The sequence below is a fragment of the Pan troglodytes genome, chromosome 20 (assembly GCF_028858775.2).
Source record: "Pan troglodytes isolate AG18354 chromosome 20, NHGRI_mPanTro3-v2.0_pri, whole genome shotgun sequence".
NCBI lineage: Eukaryota > Metazoa > Chordata > Mammalia > Primates > Hominidae > Pan > Pan troglodytes.
Window position 1 is genome coordinate 47,801,048 of NC_072418.2, and position 27,002 is coordinate 47,828,049.

Here is a 27,002-nt window from a genome sequence, read left to right on the forward strand (position 1 = left end):
GTCCGGAGGCCGGACTGGAGTCCAGCCCCACCCAGCCCGGCCGGGCCAGCGCAGCCCGGGGGCCGGTCTCTGCTGCCCCCTGGCGGGTGGCTGCGGTGAGAAGGCGGCGCGGAGCAGGTGTTGGGAGGGGAGGACCAGGGCGCGCAGGGAGGTAGGGAGGGAAGGAAGCAGAGAACAGAGCAGGGACAGAGAGACTCGCACGCAGAGACAAGAGACGCCGAGAGGGAGACACAGAGAAAGAGACAGGGACAGAGAGACACAGATAGAGACAGAGAGAGACACACGGAGAGACAGAGACAGAGAAGCACAGAGACAGAGAGGCACAGAGATAGAGACAGAGAGGCACACAGAGATAGAAAGAGAGGCACAGAGACAGGCCGATAGAGACAGAGATACACAGAAATAGAGACAGAGACAGAGAGGCACACAAGGAGACACACAGAGACAGAGAGGCACACAGATAGAGACAGAGAGACACAGAGACAGAGTCAAAGGATGGAAAGAGACATGGGGACCAAGTAACCCAGAAACAGTGACAGACAGGCCGGGCTTGGTGGCTCACGCCTGTAATCCCAGCATCTTGGGAGGCCAAGCCGGGAGGATCGCTTGAGGCCAGCCTCAGCAACATAGTGAGACCCCGCCTCCCCCCCGCCCCGTCTCTTTTATTGAAATAAAGAAACAGTGACTGACAAAGGAAGACCAGAAACAGAGCGACACCGAAGCATGAGGACGGAAAGACCCAGAGAGGCAGAAATACAGGGACAGAGAGGAAGACCCAAAGAGAGTGAGAGAGACACAAAGACACGTAAGAGAGACAGAGAAATCCAGAAAGAAACGAGTGCAGCGACACCTAGAGTTCGGGGCAGAGATTAGAAACGCACGAGGGTACGAGAAACAGGCTCAGGGCGATGGGCTCGACCTACGGGGAGGTCGCACAACCGGAACGTGCTGGGGGCAGAACCGTAAAGCCCCACGTGCCTCAGGCAACTGTGATGAGAGGACCCGGGCAGGCAGGAAAGGGCAGGATTCGAACTGTGGGTGGGACAGAGGCCAGGACCGACTGAGCTAAGAGACCGAGAGAACTCCGGCTAGGGCGAGGGGCGGGGCTGGTGGAGGCGGGGCTGGTGGGGGCGGAGTCGGCCGGAAGGGCCGAAGGGGGCGTGGCAAGACCTTGGCGAGGCGGCCGGTAGGCAGGGGGCGGGGCGTGGGACCTACTCGGGAGCAGAGGGGGCGTGGCTATACCTTAGGGGGCGTGGCTTAACGCCGGGAGCGAAGGAGACAGAATTCTTTGGCAGGGGCGACCTTAGAATCCTGGGGAGGAGCGAGAATGGAATCCCGGGGAGGAACAGGCGTGGAATCCGGGGGGCGGGGTCAGAACGCCAGGAGGGGGCGTGGCCGGAGCCGGGGTCGGCTTGACTCGGGGGAGCAGCGGGTGGATCCTGTGACGTCAGCGGGTTCGAACCGCCGGAGCTGAGCGAGGGGCCGGGGGTGCCGAGCCGGGCGGGGAGAGCTGGGCCGGGAGAGCAGAACAGGGAGGCTAGAGCGCAGCGGGAACCGGCCCGGAGCCGGAGCCGGAGCCCCACAGGCACCTACTAAACCGCCCAGCCGATCGGCCCCCACAGAGTGGCCCGCGGGCCTCCGGCCGGGCCCAGTCCCCTCCCGGGCCCTCCATGGCCCGGGCCGCTGCCCTCCTGCCGTCGAGATCGCCGCCGACGCCGCTGCTGTGGCCGCTGCTGCTGCTGCTGCTGCTGCTGCTGCTCCTGGAAACCGGTGAGACGAGCGGACGGCCCCCTGCCCTCGCGCGGACCCCCTCCAACCTTACCTTCCGAGCTGGGGAAGCCGAGCACCTTCCCCGCCCACCCCCGGCTCCCCGAGCCCCCTCTCGCGTGCCCCCTTCCTGGCTGGCCCCACAGACTCCGACCCCCTACACGTCCGATTCTCTCGAGGAGACTCTGACCCCTCCTTTCTGCATCTCTCTCACCACCACCCCCATCCTTCTTAATCCAATTGCCCATCCTACGCCGGCTTGTCTGTCCCCCTCCCCATTTCTCGGATTCCCGCGCCGAAAGGGTTAAATCCCAGGAAGGCCTGGTGCCCCCTCCCCACCCCGCGCCGAGCAGTTCACCCGGATCTGGGTCTCTGTCTCCTCTACCCCTCTCAGGAATGTGGGGAATGTTCCCCCCACCTACCGCAGTAAGGTCTCGAGGAAGAGGCGAGACCACCTCCCTCCCCTATTTTTCCTTCTTCCCGGCTTGGGCGTCTGAGGCCCGGAGAGAACTGAGGACAAGCGGACCTGATTCGGGTCCCTTGGAGGGCGAAGGATAAGAGTTCTGGCGACTTAGAGGGAAGGGCCTGAGCTCGGAGCTCCAACCCCGAACCTCAGGGAGTTGGGGGCTCTGACTCCGTGGACTCCAGAAAAATTAGGGGCCGGGGGCTCCGTCTTCAGGGTCCCTGGTAGAATGGAGGCTAGGCGCTAAGTCTAACTGGGATCTAGGTAAAACTGGGGGCGAGAGAGGATCAAACTTGTAGCTTCTGGATTTAATTGTGGGCAGGGGGCTTCGTTTTCAGGGTTCCCGGCAGAACCGGGGGACAGGAGACTCGATCTCGTGGGCTTCAGACTTAATTGTAGGCAGAGGAACGTCTTCTGAGATCCAAACAGAAGTGCGAGCAGCGGGCCCCGTCTCTTGGGCTCCAGATATGATCAAGGGTCGAAGGCTCTGTCTTGAGGCTGGAGTCTCAGTCGCCTGAGTCCCAGATAGAACGGGAGGCCCCGAGTCCCAGAGGCTGGGAGACTCCTCCCTTTCCCTGTGAATGGTCGGGGGCGACGGAGACGTCGCCGGGGAAGTTTTCCTGGTTTCACTCTCGCCGAGCCAGGGAGGGGCGGGGCGGGCGCTCCTGGCTCCGGGTTCCGGACTCCCCGGTTTCGGGACCTTATCTATCCTCTGGTAGCGCCTTTGTCCTCAGAGCCATAGCAGGAGGTGGACGAGTGGAGCCGCCGCCCTTATCCCCCGTCCCTCCCATTGCTATGCCTTGGACCCCCTGGCGTCCTTCCATCCACCCCACTAGGGGAGGAGAGCGGCCCCCCTGGGGAGGGAGGGGCTGGGAGGGAACCCTTGAAAGAGGCGCTGGCCCCGCCCCTTGCAGGTGACCCGGTTGTGTATTCCCAGCGACAAACTCTGGGATGCTAGAGTTTCCCGAGGGTTTGCGCAGAAAAGAGCTCAGGGGGATCTTGGGGGAACCCCGGCCACCTCTCTGGCCTCATTTCCCCCAGGATGGCTCTCACTGGCCTCCCAGCTTTGACCCAGAGCTGGGAACTCCGCTTCCATCCCCTGCCTCTCCCTTCAGGCAGAAATAGGCAGATGAGATCAGAACTGGCACCTCTGGGTGAATTCTCCGAACCCACCAGACCCTGAGCCTACTGTTAGCTTGGTGCATGATCTCACCGAAGGCTCCAGCTTGCCCTGGGAAACAGGTCCTGTTTCTGTTTCCATCTTACAGATGAGGAAACAGGCTCAGCAAAGGCAAGCAGCCTTCTCAAGGTCTCACAGCAGGTCCCGGGGAAGCCGGGCTCCGGTTCTTCAGAGCCCCGCACCGGGTGGGCTCCAGGAAGTGCCTCTGAGTTTCCATTTCCTCCCTCGTAAAAAAACTGAGATAACAATCCTTTCCCTGCGGACCATCCGGAAGGCTCCCAGGCCCCACTGATTCCCTGTGAAACCTCTTAGCCCCTGGAGAAGGAGCTGTCGGCCCCTTTCTTGACCACCCCCCACCCCAATCCTTCGCCTCTGCTGTCCGCTGGCTGGCCGGCTGGCATGTGCTCGCTCTCCCTCTCTCTCTCTCTCCCCTCCCCCTCCCTGTTTTCCTCCTTCCCTCACTTTCTTTCCCCCTCTTCATCTCTCTTCGTTTCTCACCCTTTCTCTCTCCATCCCTCTCCAAGCTCTTTCTCTCTTCTCCTCTCCCCATCTCTCTCTCTCCTCTCCGTCTTTCTCTGTATACCTGTCTAGCTCCACTGCCTCCCCCGCTTGGCCTCCTCGGGGAATGCGGGTGCACCACCTGGGCCCCCAGCTGGGCCGGCTCCCCTCCCCCAGCTTTCTTCCCTGCCCATCCGTGTGTCCATGTCCGCCAGGCAGCCCCCCACGTAGTGGAGGGGGAGGGGAGCAGAGGGACGGCAGCCTGGCTGTCTCCTCTCATTAGGGAAGGGGAACTGGGCAGAGGAGAATTTGGGGGGTGGGTATATAGAGAGGCTGGAGCTACAAGGATGGGTACAGAGGCCAATAGAGGGAAGCCGTCAGACACAGATTTAGGAATGGGGTCAGAGACACGTCTAGGAATGGAATCAGAGGATGGAAGGGGAGTGAAATGCCGGCACAGGGTGGGGGGAGTGAAATACCGTCACAGGGATGAGGCTGAAAGACACTGGAATGGGACGGAGGAGGGTGGGGGAAGGGAGCTAGACATAGATACCAGATGAAGGCAGGGACAGGAAAAGGAAAGGGGTTTGGTGACAGGCAGGGAGCCCCAAAGACTCCAGCTGTGGGACAGCAGAGGTGCCATGACCCACGGAGGTCAGGGTACAGGGGGCCTCAAGGCCAGCGACATGTGGGGGCCACAGGGAGTGATGAACACAGAAGGGACAGGGAGCTGGGCACATGGGCCAGCTCCCCCGCCCCTGCCTGGGACGCTGTTACATTTTTAATGTCCCAGCAGTGCTGACAAATGGAGCAGGAAGGGGAGGAGAAGAGGGGACCCAGCAAGATGGGCCAGGCTGTGAGAAGGTGTGTCAGAGATATGGGGAGACAGGGCACTGGAGACCCAGGAGGCAGGGAGACTCCACAGTCAGAGACAGAAACAGAGACGTAGACCAGAAGGCTTGTGAGAAGAGAACCCCAGGAATCGAGGCAGAGAGCCAGGTTCCAGACACAGGGAGACCCAGACGGAGAAAGAGACCAGAGATGTCAGACATACAGAGGAAAGAGGAAGAGAGTGACTAACGGGGACAGGGTATCTTCTCAGGCTAATGAAAATGTTCTATAATTGCTCAGGTGATGGATGGCCAACTCTGAATATACAAAAGCCACTGAACTGTACACTTTAAATGGGTAGATTGTATGGTATGGGAATAATGTCTCAATAAAGCCGTTACAAAGAGACAGAGAATATAAGAGGCACAGAGCAGAGACCAGAGACTCTGGGGGACACAGATAAGAGTGACAGAGGCCAGGCACATTGGCTCATACCAGTAATTCCAGCACTTTGGGAGGCTGACGCAAGAGAATCGCTTGAACCGAATTCAAGGCTGCAGTGAGCCCTGATTGCACTACTGCACTCCAGCCTGGGCCACAGAGCAAGACCCTGTCTCAAAAGAGAAAAGAGTAACAGAGACCCCAACAGAGACCCTGGGAATTGGAGACACAGAGGGACAGGGACCCTAAGAACTAGACACAGAGAGAGATAGAAGAGGCCCTGGAAGATACAGATAAGAGACGCTAAGAGACAGCAGGGATACCATTAAAAGACTTTCAAGAAGCCGGGCATGGTGACTCATGCCTATAATCCTAGCACTCTGGGAGGTCCAGGCAGGTGTATCACTTGAGCTCAGGAGTTCGAGACCAGCCTGGGCAACACGGCGAAACCCTGTCTCTGCAAAAAATTTAAAAATTAGCCAAAGGTGGTGGTGTGTGCCTATAGTCCCAGCTACTTGGAAGGCTGAAGTGGGAGGATCGCATGAGCCAGGAAGGTTGAGGCTGCAGTGAGCTGAGATCACACCACTGTACTCCACCCTGGGCAACAAAGCAAGATCCTATCTCAAAAAAACAAAACAAAACACACGGATTAGAGGAGGCCAGGGGGCAGGTGCAGAAATCCAGGCACAGACAGACAGCCCTACATCCTGGCTGCTGCAGCCGCTGCTCACTCCCTGAACCAGCTCCTGGATTTCCGCTGCGGGGGGTGGGCACTGTGATTAATACAATTAATTAACTGACAAGGTGACTGAGGCAGCAGCTGAGGCCAGTACTCAAAGCCTCTGGCCTTCAAGGGCCTTCTCTAGTCCCGACGTGCCTTGCCATGGGAGGGTGGGTCGCTGTGCTTTATAGATCTGCGGGGGAAGCCAGGCCCTGGGGAGCCAGCCAGGCAGGAGTCCACGAGCCCAGCTCCTCCTCCCCTAGACCCAGGTGTCCAGCTTCAGGCCCCGCCTCCCTCAGACCCAGAAGCCCAGGCCCCAGCCTCTCCTCCCTCAGACCCAGGAGTCCAGGCCCCAGCCCTCTTCCCTCAGACCCAGGAGTCCAGGCCCCCATCCCTAATCCCCCAGACCTGGGAGTTCGGACCCCCATCCCTGCTCTCTCAGACCCAGGAGTCCAGGCCCCCATCCCTAATCCCCCAGACCTGGGAGTTCAGGCCCCCATCCCTCCTCTCTCAGACCCAGGAGTCCAGGCCACCAGCGCTTCCTCCCTCAGACTCAGGAGTCCAGGCCCCCATCCTTCCCCCCTCAGACCCAGGAGTCCAGGCCCCCAGTCCCTCCTCCCTCAGACCCAGGGGTCCAGCCTCAGTCCCCTGCTCTTCCTCCCTCAGACCCGGGAGTCTAGGCCTCCAGCTCCTCCTCCCTCAGACCCAGGAATCCAGGCCCCCAGCCCCCTCCTTTCTCAGACCCAGGAGTCCAAGCCCCCAACCTCTCCTCCAGGGTTCTATAGGTCACTCTGCACCCTCCTCGCTGCCTTGGTCTACCCATCCCTGGATCTCAGGGTCTCAAGCTGTGTCTGTCCCCATAGTTCTCCCATGGGCTCACATTACACCCTGGGCAGCCTCCACTCTGCCACCACAGGAAGCCTGCAGGTGCAGTCCACAGGGAGAGGAAGTGTGTCTGGGGACCCAGCTCACACTTCATGAAGCTGTCACCAGTCTGGCTTGCCCAGTGACACTGAGGGAGGCTGGTGTTCCCATGGCCACAGTCCCCTGGCTATGGTGCTGGCCATGTCCTGGCCAAGTTCATGGCACAGCCCCTGCCTAGCAGTGTGCTGGATGATGGGGGCTCACTCCTGGCTGTATCTCCCTTGCCTCCACCTGACATGCAGAGCGTCTGGGCAGCGGCCCTCACCCCTGTCCCCCTTACCTCCGCAGCCCTGTCAGCCTCCAAGTCCCAATCCTCCCAGCTTCTCTCTGTCACCCCCACCGCTGGTCCTGCTTTCCCATTCCAAGTTCTGAGTGTGTTTCCAATCTCGCCATCCTCCGTCCCCACAGCCCCGACCCTGATCCCGGCGCCTCTCCCCCGAGACCCCTGCCCCACTGAGGGCTCTTTCTTTTTTCTTTTTTTTTTTTCTTTTTTTGAGACAAGAGTCTCACTCTGTTGCCCAAGCTGGCAATAGTGTCTCACTCTCTCACTCTGCCTTCCAAGCTGGTACAGTGGTGTGATCTTGGCTCACTGCAACCTCCGCCTCCCAGGTTCAAGAAATTCTCGTGCCTCAGCCTCCCAAGTAGTGGGGATTACAGGCGGGTGCCACCATGCCCAGCTAATTTTTGTATTTTTAGTAGAGACGGGCTTTCACCATGTTGACCAGGCTGGTCTCCTGAGCTCAGGTGAGCCACTGCACCCAGCCTGTGAGGGTTTTTTCTTTCTCTTTTTTTTTTTTTTTTTTTTTTTTTTTGAGACATGGTAGCCACCACCTGTAATCCCAGCTACTCAGGAGGCTGAGGCAGGAGCCCGAGACTGAGCAAGACTCCGTCTCAAAAAAAAAAAAAAATAGAAAAGACTTGGGCTTGTTTCCTGAGGGCTCTGTGCAGAGGAGGGCGTGTTCTGCAGTTTCTAGCAGGATCCTTCTGGCTGTGCATAGGAACAGATCACAAGGACAACTGCAGTCCTCCAGGTGGGAAGTGGCAGTGGATTAGACCAGGGCAGGGACTGGGGAGGCGTCAGAGGTGGTCTAACTAGATAAATGTCAAAGAAGGAGGTGACAGGGTTTCCTGATAGATTGCTTATGAGGTGAGAGAGAAAGAGGTGAAAATGCCTTAAAAATGGACTGTAGGCAGGACGCGGTGGCTCACGCCTGTAATCCAAGCACTTTGGGAGGCCAAGGCAAGAGGATTGCTTTAGTTCAGGAGTTTGAGAACAGCCTAGGCAACAAACAGTGAGACCCCTTCTCTACAAAAAAAATTTTTTTTTAATTAGTCAAGTATGGTGGTGCCCGCCTGTAGTGCCAACTACTGAGAAGGCTGAGGTGGTAGGATTGCTTGAACCCAGGAGGTTGAGGCTGCGGCAAGCTGGGATCCTGCACTCCACCCTGAGCAACGGAGTGAGATCCTATCCCAGAAAAAAAAAAAAGGAATGTTAACTCCACAGGGCCTGAACTATCCTATTCATTCATTTGGAATTAGAAATTCAGAATGGGGAACTTATAGCAATAGGATTTTTTTTTTCAGACGGAGTCTCACTCTGTCCCCCCAGCTGGAGTGCAGTGGCGCGATCTCAGCTCACTGCAAGCTCTGCCTCCCAGATTCACGCCATTCTCCTGCCTCAGCCTCCCGAGTAGCTGGGACTACAGGGGCCCACCACCACACCCAGCTAATTTTTATATTTTTAATAGAGACGTGGTTTCACCGTGTTAGCCAGGATGGTCTCGATCTCCTGACTTCGTGATCTCCCTGCCTTGGCCTCCCAAAGTACTGGGTTTACAGGCGTGAGCCACCACAGCTGGCCCTTTTTTTTTTTTGAGATGGAGTCTCACTCTGTCCCCCAGGCTGGAGTGCAGTGCTGCAATCTCAGCTCACTACAACCTCCACCTGCTAGGTTCAAGTGATTCTCCTGCCTCAGCCTCCTGAATAGCTGGGATTACGGGGGCCCGCCACCACGCCCGGCTAATTTTTGTATTTTTAGTAGAGACGGGGTTTCACCATGTTGGCCAGGCTGGTCTCAAACCTCAAACTCCTGACCTCATGATCCGCCCTTCTCGGCCTCCCAAAGTGTTGGAATTACAGGCGTGAGCCATTGCGCCCAGGGATTTTAGAACCTCATTCATTCGTTATTCAGCAAGTACTGAGCATCTACTAGGTACCAATCTCTCTTGCAGATACTGAGGGTACAGGTTGTGAGCAAAACAGACAGAAGATCCCTGCCCTCGTGGCGCTGGCAGTCAGTTTTCAGGAGGATGTGACATATCTAGTGTGTGAGATGGTGAGAAGCACTATGCAGACAGAGAACATAACAGGGCAAAAGGGCGGAAGAGCAGTCAGCCAGGGAGGGGAGAGGAGGTGGCAGCTGAGGTGGAGTATCTCGGGGTAAAAGAACCCCCCGAGGAGTGTGCCCCACAAGAAGCTAAAAGTGGTGGGTTTGTTTGAGACCGAGTCCTCACTCTGTCACCCAGGCTGGAGTGCAGTGGCGCAATCTCAGCTCACTGCAACCTCCACCTCCTGAGTTCAAGCGACTCTCCCTAAAGTAGCTGGAATTACAGGCATGCAGCTAATTTTTGTATATTTAGTAGAGACAGGGTTTCACTGTGTTGGCCAGGCTGGTCTCGAACTCCTGGCCTCAAGTGATCCATCCACCTTGGTCTCCCAAAGTTCTGGGATTACAGGCTTGAGCCACCGCCCCCAGCCTAAAGTCGGTTTTTTTGTTTTAATCCTCCAAATCCAGTAGTGCTCAGATGCCATCCTAAATGGAGGATTGGAGGGGAGCCTCCCTTAGAAGGAAGATCTGGGCCCCTGGAAGCCACAGGACTGCTCCTTAGGTCAAGAACTCTGAATCTGGCCAGGTGCAGTGGCTTATGCCTATAATCCCAACACTTTGGGAGGCCGAGGTGGGTGGATCACTTGAGGTCAGGAGTCCGAGACTAGCCTGGCTGACATGGCGAAACCCCATCTCTACTAAAATTACAAAAATTAGCTGGGTATGGTGGTGCATGCCTGTAATCCCAGCTACTCGGGAGGCTGAGACAGGAGAATCACTTGAGCTGGGGAGGCAGAGGCTGTAGTGAGCCCAGATTGTGCCACTGCACTCCAGCCCGGGCAACAGAGTGAGACTCCACCTCAAAAAAATTTTTTTAAAAAGAACTCTGAGTTGCCGGGCGCGGTGGCTCACGCCTGTAATCCCAGCACTTTGGGAGGCCCAGGTGGGCGGATCACGAGGTCAGGAGATCGAGATCATCCTGGTTAACATGGTGAAACCCCATCTCTACTAAAAAAATTAGCCGGGTGTCGTGGCGGGCACCTGTAGTCCCAGCTACTCGGGAGGCTGAGGCAGGAGAATGGGGTGAACCCGGGAGGCAGAGGTTGCAGTGAGCCGGGATCGTGCTGCTGCACTCCAGCCTGGGTGACAGAGCAAGACTCCGTCTCAAAAAAAAAAAAAAAAAAAAAGAACTCTGAGTCAGCCTGGCGTGGTGGCTCACGCCTGTAATCTCAGCACTTTGGGAAGCCGAGGCGGGCAGATCACGAGGTCTGGAGATCGAGACCATCCTGGCTAACACGGTGAAACCCCGTCTCTACTAAAAATACAAAAAATTAGCAGGGCGTGGTGGCGGGCGCCTGTAGTCCCAGCTACTCGGGAGGCTGAGGCAGGAGAATGGCATGAACCTAGGAGGCGGAGGTTGCAGTGAGCCGAGATAGTGGCACTGCACTCCAGCCTGGGCAAAAGAGCGAGAATCTGTCTCAAAAAAAAAAAAAAAAAAAAACTCTGAATCCCAGAGACCCAGGGACTTGGAGGGGGTGAAGGGTGTGGGGCTCCAGGGAACTGGGGCTCAGCTTTTCAGGTCTCCTCCTCCAGGAAGCTCTTCGTTCGTTCGTCGTCCCTCCCTCCTTCAGACAGGTCAAGCCTCTTCAGGTTCCTCCCATACCACCCCTACTCCGTCTTCCAGGCATTCTTGGTGATAATTATTTGTGCAATATTTGTACCCCCTGCAATCCGGGTGTCAACCCTGGAGAACAAGCACCTGATTTGTCCTGTTACTTCTGTGGCATCCACACTTAGCAACATTCATTCACTTGGCAGTGTTTACTGAGCACCTACTACGTGCTAGGCCCTGTTGTAGGTGCTGGGGATACAGTAGGGGAATAACACAGACAAACCTCAGGGCTGGAGAGGGCAGACCCTCTAGCACCCAGGACCTGTTTGTTGAGTAACTATTTGTTTTTTGGATTTGACCTATAAGATGTGAAAGAACAGCCAGATTCTTCCAGGTTCTGCCTTTTCCTGATCCCTCCCTCTCTCCCTACTACCAAATCCCTTCCATTTTAAAATTTTAAATCCTGGTGGGGCACAGTGGCTCACGCCTATAATCCCAGCAGTTTGGGAGGCTAAGGTAGGCAGATCACCTGAGGTCGGGAGTTCGAGGCCAGCCTGGCCAAGATAGTGAAACCCTGTCTCTACTCAAAATACAAAAATTAGCTGAGTGTGGTGACATATGCCTGTAATCCCAGCTACTCGGGAGGTTGAGGCAGAATTGCTTGAACCCAGAGGCAGAGGTTGCAGGGAGCCAAGATGGCGCCACTGCACTCTGGCCTGGGTGATACAGCGAGAATGTGTTTCAAAAAAATAAAATCCTAAGACCTATTAGCCTCCTCCCCAACACTCAGTCTCAGTCTTAACCTCTTGTTCTTTTCATTGCCAACTTTTTGTGTCATTTTGCTGTCTGGTCATCTATCTCTGCTCAGCCCACCACCTTCCCCTCAGGCCTCCTTGGATGAAGTTAAGTCATTCTCTATTTGAAGAGCCCGCAACGGCTCCCACTTGCCACAAAGAGGAAACTAACTTCCTCGGCCCCAGCCTACTTTGCTGTCTCTGCAGTTCACACAGGCCCAAATGGCTTTCCTTGACCCTCATTGAGTGGCCTTCCCCCCTTGCCCAGCTAGGAAGGGGCCAGAGCGCTTAACCACCCTGATCCCAACCTTAGTGCCTTTGGGGGCCAGGCGGGTGATAAGTCCCAGCACCTGGGGAATCTGGAGGAGCCGGAAGGGAGTGTGCCCTGTGGGAGGGGAGTGATGTCCTTCCTCAGCCCCACCCAGCTGTTGCCCCCAGGAGCCACATATCCGGACTTCTGTCTGGAGCTTTAGACAGCAATCTCCAGGCCTTCTGTGTGGGCCGCTACTTCCCAACTGAAATAACACTCTGTGGGCCAAAGCAAACATGCACCACAGTCAGATCTGGCCTGCAGCAGGCGGCTGACCCCTGCTGCTCTGCTCACCTGGGCCACGCCCCGTGAACATCCCCCATGAGCAAGTCCTTCCATGGAACTGGCACAGGGACCCTGGAGGGCGGCTGAAACATCCCCATTTTACAGATGGAGGAAGTTGGGCTTGGAGACAAGGTTGCCAGCTGGAAAGGGTGTCAGCGTTAAATAACAAGATTCAGAAAATATGATTAAGTATAGAGTTTATTCAAGCCTAAAGCTTGAGGATGGCCACCCGGGAGTGTGGATTCAAGCTGCCCTGAATAAACCCTTTAACTAGCTGTGATTACAAGTGGACTTTTTTTTTTTTTTTTTGAGACAGGGTCTCACCCTGTCACTCAGTCTGGAGTGCAGTGTGTGATCATGGCTCACTGCAGCGTCAGTTTCTCAGGCTCCTGGCCTTGAGTGATTCTCCTGCCGCAGCCTCCCTAGTAGCTGGGACTACAGGCCCTAGCCATCTTGCCCAGCTATTTTTTTTTTTTTTTGAGACGGAGTCTTGCTCTATTGCCCAGGCTGGAGTGTAGTGGCACAATCTCTGCTCACTGCAACCTCCACCTCCCGGGTTCAAGCGATCCTCCTGCCTCAGCCCCCCTAGCAGCTAGGATTACAGGCACCTGCCACCATGCCCGGGTAATGTTTATTTTTTTAGTAGAGATGGGATTTCGCCATGCTGGCCAGGCTGGTCTCGAACTCCTGACCTCAGGTGATCCACCTGCTTCGGCCTCCCAAAGTGCTGGGATTACAGGCGTGAGCCATCGTGCCGGCTTTTTGTTTGTTTGTTTGTTTAAGTGATGAAGTCTCACTATATTGTCCAGGCTGGTCTCAAACTCCTGGCCTCAAGTGATCCTCCACCCACTTCGGCCTCCCATAGTGCTGGGATTACAGGCGTGAGCCAACGCACCCAGTCTGCAAGTGGATTTTTAAGGAACAAAGAAGAGAGAGTTCCTAAATTGTTACCAAGAATTTACATTGAAACAGCATAAGGTATCTGCAGGTCTGGCTCAGAAAAAAAGATAACAGAAGGTATTGATTGGCTATGCACTGTTTATTGTATCACAAATTCCAGGAACAAGAAGCTAATAGGGAGGGCAGCTGTGCAGGAACCACTGCCTCGGGCATGGGTGGAGGAGGCGTGTGACCGAAGTCCCGTATTCACTGTACAGTCTCCCTGGGCCTGATACATTTCGCATAGCTCAGACTGATCTGAGCTATTTTTCTTTTCTCAGGTTGGGTGGGGGTGGCCCCTCTGGACTGGAAAAGCCTCATTTTTCCCCCAAGTGACACACCTGAGTTTGTTTGACTTGTTTCCCCCAAGTGACACACCTGAGTTTGTGGGACATGTGTGGAGATGATGTATTTATGTCACACTTCAGTCTTCGCTGATGGCTTTTTTTTTATATATTTATTTACATTTTTTCTTTTAAGGTAGGCAGGGTCTCATTCTATTGCCCATGCTGGAGTGCAGTGGCGAGGTCTCTGGGTTCAAGTGATTCCCCTTCCTCAGCCTCCCAAGTAGCTGGGAATACAGGTGCCCGCCACCACGCCCAGCTAATTTTTGTATTTTTGGTAGAGACAGGTTTTCACCATGTTGGCCAGGCTGGTCTCGAACTCCTGACCTCAGGGTGATCCACCCGCCTCAGCCTCCCAAAGTGCTGGGATTACAGGCATGAGCCGCAGCACCCAGCCTTTTTTCTTTCTTTCTTTTCTTTTTTTTTCCCCTCCCGAGACCGAGTCTCTCTCTGTCACCCAGGCTGGAGTGCAGTGGCATGATCTCAGCTTACTGCAACCTCCACCTCCCGGGTTCAAGCGATTCTCCCACCTTAGCCTCCTGAGTAGCTGGGATTACAGGTGCCTGCCACCACACTCAGATAATTTTTCTATTTTTAGTAGAGATGGGGTTTTGCCATGTTGGCCAGTCTGGTCTCGAACTCCTGGCCCCAAGTGAGCCTCCTGCCTTGGCCTCCCAAAGTGCTGGGATTACAGGTGTGAGCCACCGCACCTGGCCTTATTTTATTTTTAATTTCTGTTCTTGTATTGCTATAATTTACTGATGACTTCTTACCCAAAGATCCTCGGCCTGTCCTCACCCAAGGGGACTGTCTTCCACCAGGGACCCCTCATAAGAGTTACTCATTAGGATGGTGTTCCCTGGGGTTCCTGTGTGTATGACGCCAGGGCCTGTGCACCGCCTCCATGGCCCATCTCCATCAGACAGAGCTGGGCAGTGCTGTTGGCCCTCGAAATGAGGCTTGTGCCCTGGCCTTTCCTGGCCTGGGGGCTGAGTGCCAAGGCCACCTGTAATTAAACTGAGCTTCCTATGTTTACTTAGCAAGCACTGACCTCTCATTTCCTGGGGCCCTATGCTGAGTGTTCCCACAGCTATTCTTTAATCTTTAAACAGCCCTTGGGACGCAGGCACTATTATTAACCTCACTTTACAGCTGGGGAAACTGAGGCACAGAGAGGTTAAATGACCTGCACAAGGTCGCAGAGCCAGGATTCAAACCCATGAACTATGGGCCACTCAGTCGCCATGCTGTACTGCCGTGCACAGCAGAGGAAGATTTGTTCTTGTTCTTGTTTATATTAAAAGTGAGAAAACATGGGCCACGCGCAGTGGCTCACGCCTGTAATCCCAGCACTTTGGGAGGCCAAGGTGGGTGGATCACCTGAGGTCAGGAGTTTGAGACCAGCCTGACCAACATGGTGAAATCTGGTCTCTACTAAAAATTCAAAAATCAGCCGGACGTAGTGGCTCGCACCTGTAATCCCAGCTACTCAGGAGGCTGAGGCAGGAGAATCACTTGAACCCAGGAGGCAGAGGTTGCAGTGAGTTGAGACCGCGCCACTGCACTCCAACCCCTGGGTGACAGAGCAAGACTCCATCTCCAAAAAAAAAAAAAAGGTGAGAAACCACTTAGGCTGGCTGAGAACTGCAAACATGCGTCCACATAAAAACTTGAACTTGCATGATCCCAGCAGCTTTATTCATCAGAGCCAAAAAGTTGAAACAACCTCAATGCCTATCAGTGGCTGAATGGATAAACAAAATGTGGTCCGTCCGTGTAGTGGAATATTATTGAGCCTTAAAGAAGAGTGAAGCGCCGACACGTGTTACAGATGGATGAACCTGGAAAACAAGATGCCAAGTGAAAGAAGCCAGACACAAAGGCTACATAGTCTATTACTTGAAATGTCCAGAACAGGCACATCAACAGAGACAGAAAGTCGCATCGTGGCTGGGGGAATGGGAAGTGACTGCTTAATGGATAAGGGGGTTACTTAGGGAATTATAAAAATGCCCAGGCTGGGCACAGTGGCTCATGCCCGTAATCCAAACACTTTGGGAGGCCGAGGCAGGGGGATCGCTTGAGCTCAGGAGCCTAAGCAACATGATGAATCCCCATCTCTACAAAAAATACAAAATTAGCTGGGTTTGGTGGCTCGCACCTGTAGTCTCAGCTACTTGGGGGGCTGAGGTGGGAGGATCACTTCAGCCCCAGAGACAGTTTGCAGTGAGCAGAAATCGCGCCATTGCACGCCAGCATGGACAGAGTGAGATCCTGTCTCAAAAAATAATACCCTAAAACTGATTATAGTAACAGATGTAAAACTCCAGATATACTTAAAGCCACTGAATTGTACTGTATTTTTTATTTATTTTACTTTTTTATTAAAAAATTATATATATATATTGTTTTTTCTTTTCTTTTCTTTTTTCAAGACAGAGTCTCACTTTATCACCCAAGCTGGAGTGCAGAGGCACGATCTCGGCTCACTGGAACCTTCGCCTCCTGGGTTCAAGTGAACACGTCCGGCTAATTTTTATAGTTTTAGTAGAGACAGGGTATTTCACCGTGTTGGCCAGGCTGGTCTCAAACTCCTGACCTCAAGTGGCCCACCCACCTCAGTCTCCCAAAGTGCTGGAATTACAGGTGTGAGCCACTGCACCCAGCCTTAATTGTATACTTTAAATGGGTGAATTGTGTAGCGTAAGAATTTATATCTCGATAAAGCTGTTTAAAAAAAAAAAAACTACGTAAAAAATGAGCAAAGGACCCGAAGAGACATTTTTCTAAAGAAGACATACAGGCAGCCAACAAACATATGAAAAAATGCTCAACATCATTAATCATCAGAGAAATGCAAATTTAAACCACAATGAGGTGCCATCTCACCTCAGTCAGAATGTCTGTTACTAAAAAGTCTAAAAAAACAGATGCTGGCAAGGATTTGGAGTAAAGGGACTGCTTACCCACTGTTGATGGGAATGTAAATTAGTACAGCCTCTATGGCAAACAGCATGGAGATTTCTCAAAGAACTAAAAATAGAACTACCATTTGGTCCAGTATTCCACTGAGTATCCTCCCAAAGGAAAAGACATCATTATATCAAAAAGACACCTGCGCTTGTATGTTTATTGCAGCACTATTCACAACAGCAAAGATATGGAATCAACTTAAGTGTCCATCGATGAATGGAGGATTGGATAAAGAAAATGTGGTCTATATCTACAAAGATTTCATGACAAAATTGCCAAAAGCAGTGCAGCAAAAGCAAACATTGACAAATGGGATCTAATTAAACTAAAGAGCTTCTGCACAGCAAAAGAAACTATCCTCAGAGTGAACAGACAACCTACAGAGTGGGAGAACATTTTTGCAATCTATCCATCTGACAAAGGTCTAACATCCAGAACCTACAAGGAATTTAAACAAATTTACAAGAAAAGAAAAACCTAAAAAAGTGGGCAAAGGACACGAACAGACACTTCTCAAAATAAGACAGTCATGCAGCCAACAAACATGAAAAAAATGCTCAACATCCCTGATCGTTGAGAAATGCAAATCAAAACAACGAGATACCATCTCATACCAGTCAGAATGGCCATTATCAGAAAGTCAAGAAACAACAGATGCAGGCAAGGTTGTGGAGAAATAGGAATGCTTTTACACTGTTGGTGGGAATGTAAATCAGTTGAACTATTATGAAGACAGTATGGCGATTCCTCAAAGATCTAGAACCAGAAATACCATTTGACCCAGCAATGCCATTACTGGGTATATACCCAAAAGAATATAAATCATTCTATTACAAAGATACATGTATGCATATGTTCATTGCAGGACTATTCACAATACCAAAGACATGGACTCAATCCAAATGCCCATCATGGATAGACTGGATAAAGAAAATGTACAGGCCGGGCACTGTGGCTCACGCCTGTAATCCCAGCACTTTGAGAGGCCGAGGCAGCAGATCACGAGGTCAGGAGATCGAGACTATCCTGGGTAACACGGTGAAACCCCGTCTCTACTAAAAATACAAAAAAATTCGCTGTGTGTGGTGGCGGGCACCTGTAGTCCCAGCTACTCGGGAGGGTGAGGCAGGAGGATGGCGTGAACCCAGGAGGCGGAGCTTGCAGTGAGCCAAGATGGCGCCACTGCACTCCGGCCTGGACAAAAGAGTGAGACTCCGTCTCAAAAAAAAAAGAAAAGAAAAAAGAAACCTGCACATGTATCCTGGAACTTACAATTAAAAAAAAAAAAGAAAGAAAATGTGGTATATGTCTACCATGGAATACTACACAGCCATAAAAAAGGATGGGATCATGTCTTTTGCACCAACACGGATGGAACTGGAGGCCATTATCCTGAGTAAAATAGAAAGTCAAATACCACATGTTCTCACTTATAAGTGGAATCTAAACAGCAGATACACAAAGATTGGAATAATGGACAGTGGAGACTACAAAAGGTGGGAGGGAGGGATACGGGTGAGGGTTGAAAAATTAACTGTTGGAGGCTGGGCACAGTGGCGCACACCTATAATCCCAGCACTTTGGGAGGCCGACACGGGTGGATCACGAGGTCAGGCGTTCGTGGCCAGCCTGGCCAACATAGTGAAACCCCATCTCTATTAAAAATATTAAAAAATTGGCCGGGCGTGGTGGCTCATGCCTGTAATCCTAGCACTTTGGGAGCCCGAGGCGGCAGATCACGAGGTCAGGAGATTGAGACCATCCTGGCTAACACGGTGAAACCCCGTCTCTACTAAAAATACAAAAAAAAAAAAAAATTAGCCGGGCATGGTAGCGTGCGCCTGTAATCCCACCTACTCGGGAGGCTGAGGCAGGAGAATTGCTCGAAGTTGGGAGGTGGAGGTTGCAGTGAGCCGAGATCACACCACTGCACTCCAGCCTGGGCAACAGTGCGAGACTCTGTCTCAAAAAAAAGAAAAATTGACTGTTGGAAGCCAGGTGCATTGGTGCATGCCTATAATCCCAGCACTTTGGGAGGCTGAGGCGGGCTGCTCACTTTGAGTTCAGGAGTTTGAGACCAGCCTGGGCAACATGGCAAAACCCTATCTCTACAAAAACAAAAATTAGCCGGGCACTGGTGGCACATGCCTGCAGTCCCAGCCACTCAAGTTGCAGTGAGCCAAGATTGTGCCACTGCACTTCAGCCTGGGAGACAGAGTGAGACCCTGTCTCAAAAAAGAAAAAGAAAAATTAACTGTTGGGTACACTGTTTGCTATTCAGGTGATAGATACGCTAAAAGCCCAGACTTCACCTCTATGCAATATATGTATGTAAGAAACTGGCACTTGCACCTGCTAAAAATATAATAATTTTAAAATTTTTATTTTAATAAAAAAATAGAAACTTAGGGCCAAGGGGGGAGCTGATCATTTGAGGTCAGGAGTTCGAGACCAGCCTGGCCAACGTGGTGAAAGCCCATCTCTACTAAAAATACAAAAATTAGCCGGGCATGGTGGCGGGCGCCTGTAATCCCAGCTACTCAGGAGGCTGAGGCACAAGAATCCCTTGAACCAGGGATGGAGGTTGCAGTGACCAAGATTGCTCCACGGCACCCCAGCCTGGGCAACAGAGCGAGACTCGGTCTCAAAAAAAAAAAAAAGAAACTTGGGAAAAAATGCTATGTAGGAGGTCTGTAGGTTTCATAGGAAGGTGAGAGAAAGTATATTACTGAGTGGGGGATGAAGACTATACTCAGCCTTTAAATGTTTTAAAATGTATTTTATGAAAGTTTTTTTTTATTGATTTATTTTCAGAGGATTCCCCCCCCCAAAAAAAAAATCTTATGAAAATTTTGGGGTGGGCTGGGTACAGTGGCTCACACCTATAATCCCAGCACTTTGGGAGGCTGAGGTGGGAGGATCACTTGAGTCCAGGAGTTCAAGACCAGCCTGGGCAACATAGCGAGACATTGTCTCTACCAAAAAAAAAAAAAATACAAATTAGCCAGGTGTGGTGGTGCATGCCTGTAGTCCCAGCTTGAACCTGGGAGGTCAAGGCTGCAGTGAGCTGGGTGGCCCACTGCACTCTAGCCTGGGTGAAAGTGAGGCCCTGTCTGAGAAAAAATGTAGTTGAAAGAAAAGAAAACTTTTATTTTTTATTTTCTTTTTTAATTTTAAAGGCAGGGTCTCACTCTGTTGCCCAGGCTGTTCTTGAACTCCTAGGCTCAAGCATTCCTCCCACCTTGGCCTCCCAAAGTGCTGAGATTGAAGTCTTGAGCCACTACCCTGGCCATCATGTCAACTTTTAAACATACAAATATAGGTAAGAAGAATGGCCTGGTGGCCGGGCGCGGTGGCTCACGCCTGTAATCCCAGCACTTTGGGAGAGTGAGGCAAGCGGATCACGAGGTCAGGAGATTGAGACCATCCTGCCTAACACGGTGAAACCCCGTCTCTACTAAAAATACAAAAAAGAAAAAAATTAGCCAGGCATGGTGGCAGGCGCCTGTAGTCCCAGCTACTCAGGAGGCTGAGGCAGGAGAATGGCGTGAACCCGGGAGGCGGAGCTTGCAGTGAGCCGAGATCGTGCCACTGCACTCCAGCCTGGTCGACAGAGCAAGACTCCGTCTCAAAAAAAAAAAAGAAGAATGGCCTGGAGCCTCCCTCACCCTCCCCACCTAGACCCACTTGACAATGGGTGACATATTTTGGTTTTTGCTGAACCATTTAGGAGTAACTTGAGATCATGACATTGCGACTTCATATCTTCTGGGAAAAATAGTGTGTGCACAGCCACAATTTAATTATCACACCTCGGAACATGAACAGCAATTCCAAAATCATATATAATATGAACTCATAGTACATGTTATAGTTATATAATAGAATAGTCATTTTAGTCTTCCCTAAAATGTCTTTTCCAGGTGGCTTTTTTGGAATCAGGATGCTGCGAAGCTGCCTACGTTGCATGTGGAGCCTGCATTTCCCGTGGGGCCCCCTTCGTGGTGGCCCTGCCTGGAGGTGTCTGGGTCCTTCCCCCACCTGACTACTTCACTCTCTGTCCTCTCTGCCCAGGAGCCCAGGATGTGCGAGTTCAAGTGCTACCCGAGGTGCGAGGCCAGCTCGGGGGCACCGTGGAGCTGCCGTGCCACCTGCTGCCACCTGTTCCTGGACTGTACATCTCCCTGGTGACCTGGCAGCGCCCAGATGCACCTGTGAACCACCAGAATGTGGCCGCCTTCCACCCTAAGATGGGTCCCAGCTTCCCCAGCCCGAAGCCTGGCAGCGAGCGGCTGTCCTTCGTCTCTGCCAAGCAGAGCACTGGGCAAGACACAGAGGCAGAGCTCCAGGATGCCACGCTGGCCCTCCACAGGCTCACGGTGGAGGACGAGGGCAACTACACTTGCGAGTTTGCCACCTTCCCCAAGGGGTCCGTCCGAGGGATGACCTGGCTCAGAGTCATAGGTGAGCAGGGTAAGGGCGGGAGGCAAGGAGGTGGGAGGGCCGCGGTGTGGGAGCATCCCCTTGCGGGTCAGTTTCTCTCTTGGCTTCAGCTGTGAGGTTCACATTCTCTGTGGGTTTCCATCCATCAGCAAATGTTCATTAAGCACCTACCGCGTGCCAGATGCTTTTCTGTGTGCTGAGGATGCGGCAGACAACCAGGCATTCTTGGGAAAAACAAAAAAATAAGTATTGGCTGGGCGCAGTGGCCCACCCCTGTAATCCTAGCACTTTGGAAGGCCGAGATGGGCAGATCGCCTGAGGTCAGGAGTTCAAGACCAGCCTGGCCAACATGGTGAAACCCTGTCTCTACGAAAAATAAAAAATTAGCTGGGTGTGGTGGCCCGTGCCTATAATCCCAGATACTCAGGAGACTGAGTCAGGAGAATCGCTTGAACCCAGGAGGCAGAGGTTGCAGTGAGCCGAGATTGTGCCACCACTGCACTCTAGTCTGGGTGACAGAGCAAGACTCCGTCTAAAAAAAAAAAAAAAAGTATTGAGGTTGGGTGTGGTGGCTCACGACTATAATCTAAGCACTTTGGGAGGCTGAGGCAGGTAGATTGCTTGAGCCCATGGTGGTGCGCAGATGTGGCCCCAGCTACTTGGGAGGCTGAGGTGGGAGGATCGCTTGAGACCAGGAATTTGAGGCTGCGGTGAGCTGTGATCATGCCACTACACTCTTAGCCTGGGTGACAGAGTGAGGCCCTATCTCTAATAAATAAATAAAAGAGTAAGTCAGGCAGTTAAAGGGGCCATGGAGGTTGGAGAGGGCCAAGTTGCAATTCTAGCTAAGGAGGTCTGGGGATATTTAGGCAGAAACTAGGAGAGGAGGAGCCCTGTGGGTATCTAAGGGAAGAGCGTTCCAGGCAGACGGAATGGCAAGTACAAAGGCCCTGAGACAGGAATACCTGGAGTATTTGAGGGCCAGGAAGGAAGTCAGGGTGGCTGGAGACATATGAGTGGGGGAAAGTAGGAAGCAATAAAGTCAAGGAGAGGATGGGGACAGATTGGCAAAAGCCTTGTGGACTATAAGAAGCCTTTGGCTTTTGCCCAGGGAGGATAAGAGCTGTAGTAGGTTCTTAGCAGCAGACAGGTTTGATCTGGCTTGGGTTCTCACCAGCTCCTCCTGGCTGTGTTGGGAGGGGAAAGGATGGGAGCTGAGAAACCACAGGGTAAGGCAACTGCAAAGTCCGGGTGGGGCCGGGTGCTGTGGCTCACGCCCATAACCCCAGCACTCAGGGAGGCGGAGGTGGGAGGATCCCTTGAGCCTAGGAATTTGAGACCATCCTAGGCAACATAGTAAGACTCTTGTCTCAATGACAAAAAAAAAATTTTTTTTTTTTTTTGAGACAGAGTTTTGCTCTTGTTGCCCAGGCTGTAGTGGAGTGGCGCGATCTCGGCTCACTGCAACCTCCACCTCCCAGGTTCAACCAATTCTCCTGCCTCAGCCTCCCAAGTAGCTGGGATTACAGGCTCCCACCACCACACCTGGCTAATTTTTTTTTGTATTTTTAGTAGAGACGGGGTTGCGCCATGTTGGCCAGGCTGGTCTTGAACTCCCGACCTCAGGTGATCCGTCCACCTGGGCCTCTCAAAGTGCTGGGATTACAGCCATGAGCCACTGCGCCTGGCCGGGAAAGAAAAAAAAATTGTTTTAATTAACCAGGCTCAGTGACTTACACCTGTAATTTCAGCTACTCGAGAGGCTGAGGTGGGAGGATCACCTGAGCCCAGGAGGTTGAGGCTGCAGTAAGCTGTGATTGTGCTACTGCACTCCATCCTGGACAACAGAGCGAGACCCTGTCTTAAAACAAGTCCAGTCCAGGCAGGAAGTAAAATGGCTTAGAAGTAGGGGACACAGTGGCCTCATTGAGATAGGATGTGCAGGGAAGGCGTCTTAGTCAAGTCCTAGAGTCTGAGAAGGAGCCACCTTTGGGCATAGCAGAGGGGCACGGGCACAAAAACCTGGGAGGTGGGCATGAGCTGGGAGCTGGGTGCGTTCCAGGAATGGAAAGGGGGCTGGTAAGGATAGGCAAGGGCTTGGGTGACCCTCAGCGGGGCCACATTACACGGGCTTCACAGGTGGAGGCGAGGAGGCTGGACTATGTCCTCAGTATGGTTAAGAGCCATGGGAGGTGTCAAGCCACAGGAGAGATCTGGACAAACGTTTGAGGTTGCAAAAAATGACCGGCAGCAGTATGAGGAGTGATTGGAGGAGTGGACGGAGGTAGAAGGGAGCTGGGACGAGAGGCGAGAAGAGGCATTGCTGGGAAGACGGATGAGGCAGTGGGGGCAGAGGGAAGCGGGCGGCATATAGTGGTGTTTTTAGAAGATAGTAGGTGCTGGGCTTGCCCATGGATTGAGGGGGAAGCAGGATCAGAGAGGAGTCCCAGGCCTGGTGCGGTGGCTCACGCCTGTAATCCCAGCACTTTGGGAGGCCAAGGTGGGCAGATCGCTTTGAGGTCAGGAGTTTCAGACCACTCTGGGCAACATGGTGAGGCCCCATCTCTACAAGAAAAAAAAAAATTAGCTGGGCATGGTAGCACATACCTGTAGTCCCAGCTACTCAAGAGGCTGAGGTGGGAGGATCGCTTGGGCCTGGGAAGCAGAGATTGCAAGTGAGCCAAGATTGCACCACTGCACTCCAGCGCAAGACCCTGTCTCAAAAAAAAAAAAAAATAGGACTCCCAGCGGGAAGGTGACTGACACTTGGCAAAAATAGAGAAGGCAGGGAAGATTTTTTTTGAAGGATGCTTTTTTTCTTTTCCTTTTTCTTTTTTTGAGACAAAGTCTCACTACATTGCCCAGGCTAGACTCGAACTCCTGGGCTCAAGGGATCCTCCTACCTCCGCCTCCTGCATAGCTGGGACTACAGGCATGAGTCACCACATCCAGCTACGAATGCTCTTTCTTTAAATCTTGAGGCTGGGCTTGGTGGCTCACTCCTGTAATCCCAGCACTTTGGGAGGCCGAGGCGGGCGGATCACGAGGTCAGGAAATCAAGACCATCCTGGCTAACACGGTGAAACCCCATCTCTACTAAAAATACAAGAAATTAGCCGGGCGTGGTGGCGGGTGCCTGTAGTCCCAGCTATTCGGGAGATTGAGGCAGGAGAATGGCTTGAACCCGGGAGGCGGAGCTTGCAGTGAGCCGAGATCGCGCCACTATACTCCAGTCTGGGCGACAGAGTGAGACTCTGTCTGGAAAAAAAAAAAAAAAAAAAATGTTGGAAGTCCCCTGGGAGCCCACCTTCCCTAGGCAACTTCCCAGAAGCCACGTCACTCTGGATGCCTTTTTTTCCCTCTTCTCAGCCCAGAGCGTCTGAGAAGTTCACCCTGTGCTGTCCTTGAGTAAACACTTCCCTTTCCAGTAACACATGAAACCACAGCCGTTTTCCATAATACAAAGGACAGCTCTTCTCCTCCCCACCCTCACAAACGCCTCTCTTCTTGTGCAATCATTTGTTCTCATCCAGAGATAACTTCAGGGCTGGGCACGGTGGCTCACACCTGTAATCCCAGCACTTTGGGAGGCTGAGAGGCAACAAGAGCAAAACTCTGTCTCAAAATAAATAAATAATGAGACTCAGAAAATATGATTAAGGGCCAGGCGCAGTGGCTCACGCCTGTAATCCCAGCACTTTGGGAGGCCGAGGCAGGCGGATCACGAGGTCAGGAGATTGAGACCATCCTGGCTAACACGGTAAAACCCTGTCTCTACTAAAAATACAAAAAAATTAGCCGGGCGTGGTGGCGGGTGCCTGTAGTCCCAGCTACTTGGGAGGCTGAGGCAGGAGAATGGCATGAACCCAGGAGGCGGAGCTTGCAGTGAGCTGAGATCGCGCCACTGCACTCCAGCCTGGGCGACAGAGCGAGACTCCGTCTCAAAAAAAAAAAAAAAAAAGAAAATATGATTAAGTGTAGGGTTTAATCAAGCCCAAAGCTTGAGGATGACCACCTGGGAGCATAGATTGAAGTTGCCCTGAACATACACTTCAAGCAGGGGCCAAGGCAAGCAGCTCTTGCAAGTGAGCTTTTGTTTGTTTGTTTGTTTCTTGGAGAGAGGGTCTCCAAAACTACAAATAAAAATTAGCTAGGAATGGTGGCGCACACCTGTAATCCCAGCTACTGGGGAGGCTAAGGCAGGCGAATTGCTGAAACCAGCAAGGGCAGGTTGCAGTAAGCTGAGATTGCACCACTGCACTCCATCCTGGGTGACAGCAAGACTCTGTCTCAAATTAATAAAAAAAAAAAAGAGAGAGAGAGAGATAACTTCAAGAGCTTCCGTATACACACTGGGGCAGAAGTAAGGAACAAAACAGCCAAAGCCTCTGTCCTCATGATGCGTGAGCCACCAAGGGATAGTTGGCCAGAGTCGGCGGTCAGGAAAGTGCCCTTGACGAAGTGGGGCTTGGAGTGGGGTCTGGAGAAGGAGGCCAAAGCAATCCAGGCACAAAATCACCAACCAAAACCCCAAAGTGGGTGGAGGCAGAGACTGAGGAGGGCGTGGATGGGGAGCACGTGGAGTGGCCAGGGGAGGTGGCCATGGGGAAGTGGTGGGCTCGGGCCCTGAGTCACTATTCTAACAGCTTGGAGGGCGGCCAGGAGGATGTGGGGAGGCTTGTTGGATGCTCCACGGTGGTCAGGGGAGAAGGCGGTGGGAAGGGAGAGCTGGGAAGAAGAGGAGAGTCAGACTGTGTTGAGAAGTTCAGAGGTGGATACCCAGGTCCAGAAAGCAACAGAAGATGTGAGTCTGGGTGGGGGAAACACATCATAAGCATGAGCTGCTATTCTTCCTGGAGTTTTGTTTTTGTGATTTTTTTCCATGTTTTCCAAGAGAATGAGGTGGAAAGGGTATAAAAAAAAGAAATGGCTTTGAGATTTTCTGCCTTTATCACACTTCCAGTCATTCAATCATCTAATGGTGATTACAGGAAAAGGAACAGGGGGCCTTTCCAGCTGGACCTTTGAACCACAGTACTCAGTTACTCGCTCGGCCTTGATTTGCTTTTTTTTTTCTTTTTTTTTTTTATGGAGACAGAGTCTCACTGTCACCCAGGCTGGAGTGCAGTGGCACGATCTCGGCTCACTACAACCTCTGCCTCCCAGGTTCAAGCAATTCTCTTACCTCAGCCTCCCGAGTACCTGGGATTACAGGCACCTGCCACCACGCCCAGCTAATTTTTGCATTTTTAGTAGAGATGGGGTTTCACCACGTTGGCCACGCTAGTCTAGAACTCCTGACCTCAGGTGATCTGCCCACCTGGGCCTCCCAAAGTGCTGGGATTACAGGCATGAGCCACTGCGCCCATCCTAATTTTTGTATTTTCAGTAGAGATGAGTTTTCACCATGTTGGCCAGACTGGTCTCAAATTCCTGGCCTCAAGTGATCCACCCTCCTCAGCCTCCTAAAGTACTGGTATTGCAGGTGTGAACCACCACGCCCGACCAGCTTTTTTTTAAATCTCAACCTCCGCCAGGCTTTTGGACCCTGTCTCTGCATCTCTGGCAGGGCGAAGAGACAGTATACCGAAATGGCCAGGCCAGGCGCCTGTAACCTCAGAGCTTTAGGGGGCCGAGGTGGGAAGATGGCTTGTGCTCAGGAGTTTGAGATCGGCCTGGGCAACATAGCAAGAACTCATCTCTACAAAAAAATTTAAAAATTAGCCGGGCATGGTGGTGCATGCCTATGGTCCTAGCTACTCTGGAGGCCAAGGCGGGAGGATCACTTGAGCCTAGGAGGTGCAGGCTGCAGCAAGCTATGATCACACCACTGCACTCGAGACCAGGTGACAGAGCGGGCCCCTGTCTCTAAAAAATAAATAAAGTAAAATAAAATGGGCAACACTTGGATAGGGCAGTGCAGGCCAGACATTACCCTAAGCCATTTACCTACCAATGTATTATTTAATTCACACAGCAATCCTAGGGGTGGGTACTTTCATTATCCCCATTTTACAAAAGAAGAAACAGCTACAGAGTTGCAAAACCACTTATCCCAAGCCAGGCCGCTGATAAGCAGCAAAGCTGGGATTGGAACCCCGGCAGTTAGGGCCTAACCACCCTGCTCCTCTGCTGAGTGTTTGTTGAATGA

General features: G+C 52.5%; 1 protein-coding gene across 5 annotated transcripts in view; it reads left to right on the plus strand.

Annotated features, from left to right (window-relative positions):
- The first annotated feature begins 1,250 nt into the window (after window positions 1-1,250).
- Window positions 1,251-27,002, plus strand: part of NECTIN2 (nectin cell adhesion molecule 2) — a 43,186-nt gene continuing 17,434 nt past the window's right edge. For 3 of the 5 annotated variants that reach the window (XM_024351456.3, XM_016936175.4, XM_054673560.2), the window contains exons 1-2: window positions 1,251-1,770; window positions 20,483-20,872. In XM_024351456.3, the coding sequence (XP_024207224.1) occupies window positions 1,671-1,770; window positions 20,483-20,872 (490 nt within the window). In that variant the 5' untranslated portion in view covers window positions 1,251-1,670. The remainder of the gene's footprint in view (window positions 1,771-20,482; window positions 20,873-27,002) is intronic. The other 2 variants (XM_016936174.3, XM_016936173.3) reach the window with 2 other exon arrangements.